Genomic DNA, 12,482 nt, shown 5'->3' on the forward strand with positions numbered 1-12,482 from the left:
TACTTGTATAATCGCTTCAATTATTAATTCAGTTAATTAATATGATAATTTTTTCACTAACTATATATTCATTGATTATAATAATTTATATACTACGCAACTTTAACTAATACTTAATCGAGAAAAGAAAAAAAGCGATAAAGTGACTTTTTTAATGATATATTGTTACTATGGAACGCTTACATAAATTTTGAACATCTTTAACAACAAAATACTTGGATCACAGAATATCCTGGTGTATTCTCTGCTTGGATCTTCCATAAATAATAAACAATAAATAACTTTTTATTAATTTCACGTCTTAAATCAATTATTTACACTACAAATAAATAGACTATCAATATTATTTAATAAAAAACTCAAAATATTCCTAAAGCCGTGTCAAATATCTAAAATTGTCACTGTCTTGTCAGCACAAATATCTGTTCGACTGAGTGCGTTGTATGACGAAGATAGCGAATGTTCGATTTGGAAAATATTACCAAGGACATGGTGTTCATTTTTTTCGAATCCTGAAAAAACTAATAAATCTTTTTGAAAGATTTAACCGCAGAATGAAAGGATAAATTATTATCGAGGGCCGAAATAAGAATATTCCCTTAGAATATATAGCCGAAATAAGAGGGTCAGTTAGAATATATAAAAAGTTTCTTTTGAATGAGATATTTGAAATTAATAATCGTACTAAATTTTCTCTTAGTCTTTCACCCCTGTAACTTATTAAAATAAACATTAAAGAAGTTTTCAGGGACTTTCGGCCCTCGATAATAACGTAATCTTTCATTCTGCGGTTAAATTTTTCAAAAATACTTATAGTGGAGTCAATGAAGGTTTTCACCTTCGATTTCGTTGAACCTCCATCGATTTTCATGAAAATTGGTAAGTATGTAGAGGATACCTCAAGAAACAAAGGTAACATGGTGCCAACTTGCGCTTTTACCCTGGGGGGGATGCCACCCCTTCTCAGGGGTGGAAATTATTTTATTAAAAATAATACCACTAATCGATAGAGGGACAAATTATAAGTAAAATTTGTTATATAAAGTTATTTCAATAAATCAATGGTTTTTGAGTTATTAAAAATCAAAAGTTTTTCCATGAAAAAAATCCATGTTTTAAAGCAGTTTTTCATAAATAACTCAACAACCATAAGTTTATTCAAAAAAGTTGTTATTACCAAAATCGAAGATAATATAAAAATAAATAAGCTTCTTATTCGAAAAATCCTTTATTACATATATAAAGTGAGTTATATGCAATTGAATGTATATTTTTTTTTCGCGAGTACTCAAATCTTAGTATTCAAGCTTAAATAACAGGAAAACTATGCACTTTGTTAAATATAGATATTAAACATTTTAATAAAGTACTTAAAGGTAACTATCAAAGAGCTATATAAGAAGTCGATAGCATCAAAATTGAGCAAGTTATGATGGAAATAAGAGGACCCTTTCAGATTTTTTAGGGAAGAATGAAAAATGAAACATACGTCATTTCCACAAAAATTAAAATTTATTGTAACCCATTTAAAACTTTATTTATTTTAACATGAGTAATAGCTTCAACAATTTTGACCGGTTTAGAATGCATATTTTTGAAAAAAAAATACGATTAAAAAAATTAGAATTTTTCAACTTTTCGTGAATTTCATTTTCTTTTGATAATAACTCCAAAAATACTCGATATACTTAAAAAATGGTAGAGAAGAAAATTTTAGTTTTAACTTTATTTAAGCTTTTTCTATTTTTAATATTTTTTTACGACAAAAAATAACCGAGATAGAAACATTTAAAACCTAAATTTTACTGCGAGAACCATGTAACCGGGGCCCTCTCACCTTGTATTTAAAAAAAATAAAGGATTTAGAAAATTATGTTTAATACAGTCTTATAGAACTTTTACTTAGCTTTGTAATGGTGTTTGGATAAATCTCATATTTCAAAATTTAACGGAGTTATTTAAAAAAAAAAACCAATAACATTTTCTTTGAAAAAATTTTATAGCGGAGATTTTGTATGTATACAGGTCCAATTAGTCGTTTGTTGTAGGAGATACGAAAAAAGTTTTTTTAGGTGAGATTGGGCATAGATAATATCAGAATTTAAATACATTTCCAAATATACAGGGCCACCCATATTGACAAGGTGAAACAAAATTATCTTTTGTTTAATGGAACACCCTGTATATTTTTACATTTTTGGATTCTCCTCTATATTTTATTTCTTAAAATATCAGGTTTTGTGATGTTATACGAGGTAGTTTAAAAGATAATTAAGTTTTTATTTTCAAATTTCATAGCAATATTCACCCCCTGTATAATTGTAGTGATTTGACATCAGAAAATCAATTTATGTTCAAGTGATTTTTAATATAATCTATTATTGTTAAAAATTATTTTGGAAATATAAAAGATTAATTCTTTTCGTGATTGTCGATTTGCTAATTTTCTGATTTTTGGTTGCTATAAGGTTTAAAAAATTAATAAAAATTATAAATCATGCACATAAATGTAAAAAAATATTTATTTTACTTAATTAAACGAGATTGCTTGAGCCAGAATGCTGAAATCTGCATTTTTATCATTAAAAAAAAGGTGGATTTCACCTTTAAAATGCAGAAAGCGCAACTTGGTGCCATATCACTTTTGTTTTTTGAAGTATCCTCTAACTAATCAACAATTTTCATGAAAATCGATGAAGGTTCAAAGAAATCGTGGGTGAAAACATTCAGTGACTACACTTTCAGAAATATAGAAGAATAAGGTTTTCGTGATTTTCGACTTGTTAATTTTCGGATTTTTGGTTGCTATAAGGTTTGAAAAATTAAAAAAAATATAATTCATGCACATAAATATAAAAAAAATATTTATTTTTCTTAATTAAACGAGATTACTTGCGCCATAATGCGGAAATCTGCATTTATTACAATTTAAAAAGTAGGGGTGTATTACACCCCTAAAATGCAAAAGCGCAAGTTGATGCTGTATATCTTTTATTGCTTGAGGTATCCTTTAACTACTTACCGATTTTCATGAAAATCGATAAAGGTTCAACAAAATAGGAAGTGAAAACTTACAGTGACTGCACTTTCAGAAATCTAAAAAATAATTTTAAAAAAAGGGGTGTATTTCACACTAAAATGCAAAAAGCGCAAGTTGGCACTATGTCACCTTTGTTCCTTGAGGTATCCTTTAACCACTCACCAATTTTTATGAAAATCGATGGAGGTTCAACGAAATCTGAGGTAATAACTCATATCCACCTTCATTGACTCCACTATTAGTTTTCTCAGGATTCGAAAAAAAATGAATCCCATTTTAATAGCATTGGAACCGAAAGTTTGCACCGATCCCCTTAAGTCTAGAAGTTTTGATTAGGTTCTCCTAAATTTTTTTGGAAATGCCAGGGAATGAAATGTAGAAATAATGAACAGTGGTTTATTCCAGTAAAATGAAAAAATGTAAAATCACAGACAAACAGGCAAAGAAAAAAAAATTAAAATAACAATAATTCAACAAAAATGAAAAATACAAATCTATGAAATAAGAAATTTCAATAACAATTTTAACATTTTGGTATCTACTATTGCAGCCTCTGGTTCTAATGACGTCCCTTATTCTCTGTGGAAGACTTCTTATCTATGTACTCCAAATCCAAATTCTCTCATTCTTTCGTTAAAGCATTTCCCAGTTCATCAATGTTATATGGAGCAACGATACTTGCTCTCATGCGTCTTTCTAGGTAGTCCCAAACATGCTCAATTGGGTTTAGGTCTGGGGTGACTGCTGGCCAATCGAGAACTTGAATACCAACGTTTTGAAGATATAAACGTGCTGACAAACGTTGTCTTGCTTAAGAACGAAATTATCTCCAATAATTGGAACAATAAGCACGACATCTTCTTCAGGAACCTCTCTTATATACCAATCAGCTCATGTCATAATCGAGCCACCTCGAAAATTTCTGGCTGCTCTTGTGTTACACTGAGTAAATCGCTCACCGGCGCGTCTGCAAACTGAAATACGTCAGTCGGATCCACAAAGTGCGAATCTTGACTCATCAGTAAAAAGAATAGCCCAGTCGTTAATATCACAATCGACATGTTCTCGTGCGAACCTTAAACGTGCTATACGGTGTGCCCTCATTAACAGTGGAGCAGTTGCAGGCATTCTGGCTCTGATTCCAAATTTCCTTAATGTGTTTCTGACCGAATTGACACTTATTCGAACAATACGGACTGTGGAAAGATCATTTTTCAGTTGTCTTGTTGTAACATGACGTTTACGCAAAGTCTGCAAACGTACATAACGGTGATCTTCGGGGTTCATGCATCTGGGACGTCCTGGAACTGGTCTTCTTGGATTCCCATGGATTGGTGGATTCCCAGAACCTCAGCAACATGTTGCTGCGATTGATTATCTCCAATTAAAGCTACGATTTGGGCTGCTTGTTTTGACGTTAAATTACTCATTTTTTTAAGAACGCACCTCCTTATTGAAAAATTAAACAGACATAGCGCACTGATTAAATTCTCGAACACAAATGAAATGTCCAAAATAAATATTTTCTCTTATCAACGTTTTGTTTACTTTTTTTTTCGGCAAAACACGCTTTAACTTTTATGTTTCACGTGTTCATGTTCAACATGTTATGGGTTTGTAGACATCTAAAGGAAACCATAGACGAGTATTATAACATTCTGTTAAAAATTAAAAATTACTTTTAAACTTTGTCTCCTTTAAAAATTCTGCGATATTTTTGGGATTAGTGTATAATATATAATTTCTTTAAAAACTGCTTTTTCAATATTTTTTTTATTTTCAGAGGTCTTGACAGCGCATCCACCACCCAATGTGTAGATTTGTTAAAAAAATTAGCCAATGGAGGAAGAATTGTAATCTGCACTATTCATCAACCCAACACCCAAACTTATGAAATGTTCGATCAGGTTTATATGTTGGCCAAAGGTCGATGTGTTTACCAAGGGCCAAGTACCAATACTGTTCCTTTTTTAGCTTCAGTAGGGTTGCACTGTCCTCAATACCACAACCCTGCGGATTATAGTAAGGCAATTAATATGTTAAATGTTAAATACTATACTAAATTCACAATCAAACGAACCAAGACACGTTAAATGCTACTAGGAGCACTCCCGAATCATAATTTACAATGTATAAACTTTGGAAATCATAATTTCGGATTTACAATGTATATACATTGTAAATTATGATTCGGGAGTGCTCCTAGTAGCATTTAACGTGTCTTGGTTTGTTTATTTCTACTGCATCTTGATTCTAAATTTAGTATAGACTCACTTGATATGATCATTATAGAAACGTCTAAAATCTGTATCATCTCCCACAGATAACACAGGTCAACATGAATTTTAGTCTGAGTTCTGTACCTCTGATTTTGATCTTTTGATATTTTTTCTTATGTCTCAACAAGGACTGTCTCATAGGAGCCCCCAAACGCAGTTACCCATCATGTTTTCATTATATTCTCAATAGTATTTTGTATTTAGACAACGGCACCCGATTTGGGCGTCGAAACATTAATAAAAATCATTTTTTAATAATATTGTGGCTTATTTCCCATTATAAATAGTTAAAATTGTAAAAATGCCACAAGAATATAGCTTCAGAACAACATTATATTCTCCTTGATACCGTTATAGTAGGGGAGCGAAGTATGCTAAATGTGCAGTCACTCGAGCGCTTTGGGTACCTATTGGGTTGTGAAGAGTAGGTCCTAAAACCAAAAAAAGTTAAGTAAAGTTTTTCATTTTAGTGGGGACTTTCCATTTTTAATTTAATTTTCCATTTCCAACAATCGTTTTTTCCGATTATAGCGCCATCTATCCATAATTTGAAAAAATGTTTCGAATAAAAGTTGCTTATTTTTACGTAGAGAATCCAAATCTGGAATAAAAATTTGGGGCTCCTATTTAAGATTTTAATGTAACCCCCCACCCCACCTCGGGGGGGTCGTGTTTGGTACCATTCGATAGATTTTTCAAAAATATTGATTAAGTGTATTTTGCAGTTTTTCGATCTAATGTGTATTTTGCGAAATATCGCGGGATTTGTATTTAAAATTTTAAATTTACTCCCACCCCTCTCCGTGGGGGGTAATGTTTAGTATCATTCGATAGATTTATGAAAAATATTGAATAAGTATTTTTTAGTTTTTCGATCTAACGTTCATTTCGCGAATTATTCGCTTTCTTTTGTGAAACTTTTTAACTCGCCCATTTCCTTACGCCCCGCTCAAATCGTAAGATTTTTGAAATATACACTGTTTTGCATGTGCTTAACTTACCTTATCTTAATCTGACAATTTCGAGTATTTTTAAGGATAAATTTTTTTTCGGACTCCCCTTAACGAACTCCCCTGTGTTAAGAGCCAATATATGGCAGAGGTACATCTGCAGGGCACCAGGTTTCTCCCCATATGATAATCTGATGCGCTCGAGTAACTGCAAAAATCCCCGCTTTGGCTCCCCTACCATTATTCGGAGTTCATTACATCTCGGTGAAAGCGTTCCCCTTGCCCTTCTGAATATGCATCTAATTTTTCTTTGAATTGATCCAAGTGAGCATTTAGCATGTGTACTGTGTACTTTGATATCCTGCAACCCATGACTTTAAAGCTGTCTAGTATATTAGAAATAAACTCTTTGTAACTTAGTTTCGGAAAAAATGTTTTAAAAATTGAAACTCCATAGAATATTGACGAAGAGCCTTGACGAAATGCTTCATGAGATTTAATTTTACGTGCAATGGAGGCATTAAAGGATGATGGGGCTCCACATTTGAAAATCGTACCGATGAGACAATGAGTGCTGCAGGCAGTAAGGTACATCGGCTCTAATATCGCATTAGCAAATAACATGGATATTATTTAGTGTAGCCGCTTTGCATTCGCACCAGAAAACCAGCCATTTTGAAATCTCCTATCACTGGCCAGATGTATCTCTAGGTGTGAGTTCGTCTTGTCCTAATCTTAGATAATATCTTCATATCCTCATATTATGAACTCTGAAAATTTAGAATGGAAGCAAACAAAACAGTATTTTTAACTAATCATGGTTATTGTTCTATAAAGATATAATAAAAATATAACTTATTAAATGCATTAACAAATATATTCAAATTATTGCCAAAAACTAACAATTTGTAGATTATACTTATGCATGGCTTGTGGTATGTTGTCTTGTCTTTGCCTGATGAGTAGCATCACCGGTGATGAAGGCAGGTGGCTCCCGAAGGGAGAAAAGTGATTTATTCCCAAAAACTAGAATACAAAACGTGTATAAGTTTGGCATCAAGAAGAAAGAAAACCACAATATGCCAAGTCTGCCATTCTTTTAAGAAATAATCGTCAGAGTAGCAGGTGACAAGAATAAATTAAATATAAAATCAATGGGAAAAACCCAATAGTTGGCTGTATACCATAGTTTAAAAAACTCATACAGAAATAAAAACTTCAACTTGTATTCTGGTATAAAATCGTTTATTTAAAAACTATCTAAAAAGTCATCCAAATGGATTGCAAAACGTTTTCGTTCTAATTCAGAACATCTTCAGTGCATTCTGCTGAGTAGTTTGAAACTAGCACACCATTCAAAGTGGTAACCCCATAATATATGGTTTAAATATGTTATTTTAACAAAACCTGGTGACTACAAGTCGATGTTATTAGATATAATAGAACACATGCTCAAAGGGCAACATGGTTCCCTGCTCGAAAATGCTAGGTACTTGTCAGTACAATGGACACAGACCAACTGTCCAGTTGGTCTGTGCCCAACATTTTTTTGTTCGATGTAATCAAAAGTCAAAAGCTTCTTCGAAATCGACAAAGAACTATACGTAGTTTCATATTGTGTCATGTATCATACGTATCATATTATTATATTTTAGTTTTAATTTCTAGCTTAGGGTATAGGAACAAAATGTCGCCTGTCAAAATGTTCAATGTAATTTAAATGTATTCATTTTTTTCGAATCCTGAGAAAACTAATAAGTATTTTTGAAAAATTTAAACGCCGAATGAAAGATTACATTATTACCGAGAGCCGAAAGTCCCTTAGAATAACCAAAACGTTTCTTTTGAATGAGAATTTGAAATTAAAAGTCACACTAAATTTTCTCCTTTTTTTTTCACCCCTGTAACTTATTAAAATAAACATTATAGAAGTTTTCAGGGACTTTCGGCCCTCGATAATAACGTAATCTTTTATTCTGCGTTTATATTTTTTAAAAATACTTATTAGTTTTCTCAGTATTCGAAAAAAATGAATACAGTTAAACCAAATTGAACATTTTGACAGGAGACATTTTGCGGCTATGCCCTTAAAGAAATATTGTTTAATATTTTAGTTATGGAAGTCGTTAGTGGAGAATATGGTGATCATATAGATCAATTAGCAGTAGCAGCACAGGATAAAAAGTGGCAAAATATACCTACAAGTAAGTATTTCTTATAGTTAATTTTTTTTATTCATTTATTAGAAATCCGATACAGTGTTAAATTCAACATATAGGTTTACATATATACAGGGTGGTTCATATTTTAAAAAAAAATTTCACAGAAATATACAGGGTCCTTAATACTACAATCTAAAAATAATGCGAATTATACTGGATGCTCCAAAAAAGAGCGGTATATCAAAGTTATATTTTTTCTTATGGAATGCCCTATCTATATATGATGACATTATTGAATTGACCTTAAAAAATAAGCTATACTTTCATAAGTGTTCCCTATACCTAAATACAGGGTGTTTTGATTTATTTCGATTTTTATAAAAATGTAAGGTTTTAGAAAAAAATAAATATCTACGAATTTAAGAATCAGTAACAAATTCTTTCTTGGATCTTAATAACTGACTATTTAGGATACTTAAGCAGATGCTTATTGCAACAAAGTTTCTTACAGGGTGGTCAAAATATGAGATTGTTCTATTAACAAATTCAAGCTGTAATAACTTACTTAATTTAAATTGAACACCCTATATCTTACTAGTGTATCGCGTAGAAAATATACTTAGCTTTCAATTTGTATTAGAGTTTCCTATACCTATCAAAATATTTATAGGTCAATTTATATAATTTACAGGGTGGTCAAAATATTAGATTGTTCTATTAACAAATTCAAGCTGTAATAACTTACTTATTTTAAATACAACACCCTGTATCTTACTAGCCTATCACGTAGAAAATTTATTTAGCTTTCAATTCTTATTAGGGTTTCCTATACATATCTCCCTTCATTTGTTAAATATTTAAAGATTTCCTTATTTGCAAGCTTTAAAAATTAGAATTAAGTGAATATGTCGTGGTTACATATTATGTACAACACATCACCAACACCGGCAATATACTTAGACATGATACTGTCATTAATAAAATTTTCATTGTTATCATGTAATCACACACACACACACACACACACACACACACACACACACACACACACACACAGAGTGTTGTATTATTTTAGTTGATTTTGACCTACATGTGACATTGAATAATATGTTTATATTAAACTACATACCCTATATTAGATGCCGTATTCTGGAAGATATTTAAATTATATTTCATTCCGTATAAGTATTTTCCATATCTTAAACCAACGGTTATTAAGTAGGTAAATTTAACAACACCACTTTTTGCTTGAATCTTTGAATCGCAATTACAAACAATTAACTGCAATGGCTACTATGACGAAAACGAGCCTATTGTACAAAAATATGTAAAAATGGGTATTTACAGAATAACATGGGAATTTACATTTACAGAATAACATGTGTATTGAGAATGTTTACATGAAATTGAAGAGATTTTAAATATCTTCCATTATAAAGAATAGAATATCGAGTATGTCATTTAAAATAAGAACACTCTGTGTGAATAAATGATAAAAATATATAAATTTTATTAACGAAAGTATCTTGACTAAGGTATTTAAGTATATTGCCGGTGTTGGTGATGTGTTGTACATAACCACGACATAGGTACTTAATTCTAATTTTTAAAGCTTACAAATTAGGAAATCTTAAAAGATTTAAAAATGAAGGGAGATAGGTATAGGAAACTCTAATAAGAATTGAAAGCAAAGTAAATTTTCTACGCGATAGACTAGTAAGATACAGGGTGTTATATTTAAAATAAATAAGTTATTACAGCTTGAATTTGTTAATAGAACAATCTCATATTTTGACCACCCTGTAAGAAATTTTGTTGCAGTAAGCATCTGTTTAAGTATGCTAAATAGTCTATTATTAGGATCCAAAAAAGAATTTGTTAGTGATTCTTAGATTCGTAGATATTTATTTTCTTCTAAAACCTTACATTTTCATAAAAATTGGAATAAATCAAAACACCCTGTATGTAGGTATATGGAACCCTTATGAAAGTATAGCTTATTTTTTAAGGTCAATTCAGTAATGTCATCAGATATAGGGCATTCCATAAGAAAAAATATAACTTTGATATACCACTCTTTTTTGGAGCACCCTGTATAATTCACATTATTTTTAGATTGTAGTATTAAGGGCCCTGTATATTTCTATGAAGAAATTTTTTTTAAATATCAAGTGGTTTTCCGTAGAGAGACCGAGGCGAATTAAGATGAACCACCCTGTATATACATTATTGTTCTTTTTTATTGTTATTGGTAATTTTACTTATGTGTACCAGATACATTCCATGTCTTAATCGCACCCCAGGTTCCGTTTGAATCTCTTCCAATTTGTGGTGGACTACTGGCATATAGTCTTTGTTGTAAAATTGTGCCATTGTGCGTTGGAAACCTCTGGTTTGGTCTGATACAATTTACTGTCTTTAGTTTTAAGGCAAGGGAATATCCATAAACTACGTCGTAGAGAAGAGGGAGGGAGACTTTGGTTATTACTATGGTATACGACAGGAGGGTGGGGGCATTAAAACACAGCATCCGATAATCAAATAAAAACGTAAAGTTTCAATACTATATAAAATATATTAAATAATGTACTATGTAAAATTGAGAATAAAATAAAACAAAATGTTCACGAATATACACACACCCAAACTTATATGGAATCAACTGATATTTCTTACTATTTCGTGAGAATTTAAAAAAATAAACACGCGAAGTCAAACAATATCTATTTTAAAGCAATTTAATATCAAATACATAACAATGAAATAAAACAATAAAGTATTTAACAAACAAATTGAAAGTAGTTGTTTTAAAGTCAATAGCATACAAAATTTCAATGTAAAACGAATAATGTTTAAATTGTTTTTATTTATTTTTTTTTTTGTATTTTGTGGTAGTCAGTGTTATCACCTCTAGTCCTTATGCAAGCTTCAGTTTGCGTGGACACGCTCCTAGTCAAATTATATATCAACATTTTGTTGTGGTAGGTTGCTCCATCCTTTAAGAGCAGCTTGTACTAGCCGTGCGGTGTTTTGTGGATTATCCCGGCGAGCTCTAATTTTTCTTTTAAGCATATCCCACAAATACTCTATAGGATTAAGCTCGGGTGAGCAAGCAGGCCACTCCAAACAAGGGCGATATCTCTAAATACGACTAAAAATACGCACGTGTATCCTTTTTTAAACGATAAGTAGGGACTTCTTGAAACAGATGGCAGTAATTCTCATTTTCAGAGAATTGTGGAGTTACGCAGTTTACAGATTAGGACGACGTTGTATTATTTCGTGCATTATTATATTAAAGAGCAGTGGACTTAACGAGTCACCTTGTCTGTTTCCGCTTTGTACTGGTATAAACTGTGTTAGTTTTCCATTTATCTTTGCCCGTATTCGATTATGGAAGTACATAGTAGTAGTTTATTCCCAACGAAATATTTTATTATAGTATTTTATATATCACACAGACACTGAAGAAATGCAGTAAATTTGATTTGTTTTGGTATTTACAGGTAGAATAAATTCTATATATTTTTTCAGTTAAACTTAGTGATACTCCAGCTATAGACAGTAAAGATAATAATATCATATACTCCGACGAAAACGTTACTCTCTCTAAATCACCTTCAGAATGGAAAAGGTTTTTTATATTATTACAACGAAGTTCTGTTCAACTTTATAGAGATTGGGTAAGTACTTTAATAAAATTTTATTACATATTTAAAAGATAAATGCAGATTTTTGTTTATATTCGGTTCAGATTTGGACCACCATCTCCATATAGCCATTTCGGCATCCTCATGCCTCATCAGTGAAGCTATGCAGTCACAAATCTGAAGAAATACAAACAATCTGACTAATTTAAGGGAAACCATCGTGAAAACAATGGTTACACCTCTTGAGACGCATTCTAGCGACATCTCTCGTATTAAGAGGAAAACGAAAAGCCCTAGATACAAAGTTAACTACCTTTAAAACAATTAGAATAATTGAAATAAAATACAGTAAACAATATTTTAAATCCAAGACTTTTCGTTAATAAACTGTTTTCTGGCTG

At 31.2% G+C, this 12,482-nt stretch overlaps 1 protein-coding gene across 7 annotated transcripts in view; it reads left to right on the forward strand.

The window, feature by feature from the left end:
* LOC114331282 (ATP-binding cassette sub-family G member 1) overlaps nucleotides 1-12,482 on the forward strand; it is a 330,676-nt gene that overhangs the window by 281,562 nt on the left and 36,632 nt on the right. For all 7 annotated transcript variants that reach the window (XM_028280802.2, XM_028280803.2, XM_028280805.2 and 4 more), the window contains exons 5-7: nucleotides 4,824-5,062; nucleotides 8,384-8,473; nucleotides 11,966-12,114. In XM_028280802.2, coding sequence (XP_028136603.1) covers nucleotides 4,824-5,062; nucleotides 8,384-8,473; nucleotides 11,966-12,114 — 478 coding nt within the window. The remainder of the gene's footprint in view (nucleotides 1-4,823; nucleotides 5,063-8,383; nucleotides 8,474-11,965; nucleotides 12,115-12,482) is intronic.

The sequence above is a fragment of the Diabrotica virgifera genome, chromosome 1 (genome assembly GCF_917563875.1).
Source record: "Diabrotica virgifera virgifera chromosome 1, PGI_DIABVI_V3a".
Taxonomy (NCBI): domain Eukaryota; kingdom Metazoa; phylum Arthropoda; class Insecta; order Coleoptera; family Chrysomelidae; genus Diabrotica; species Diabrotica virgifera.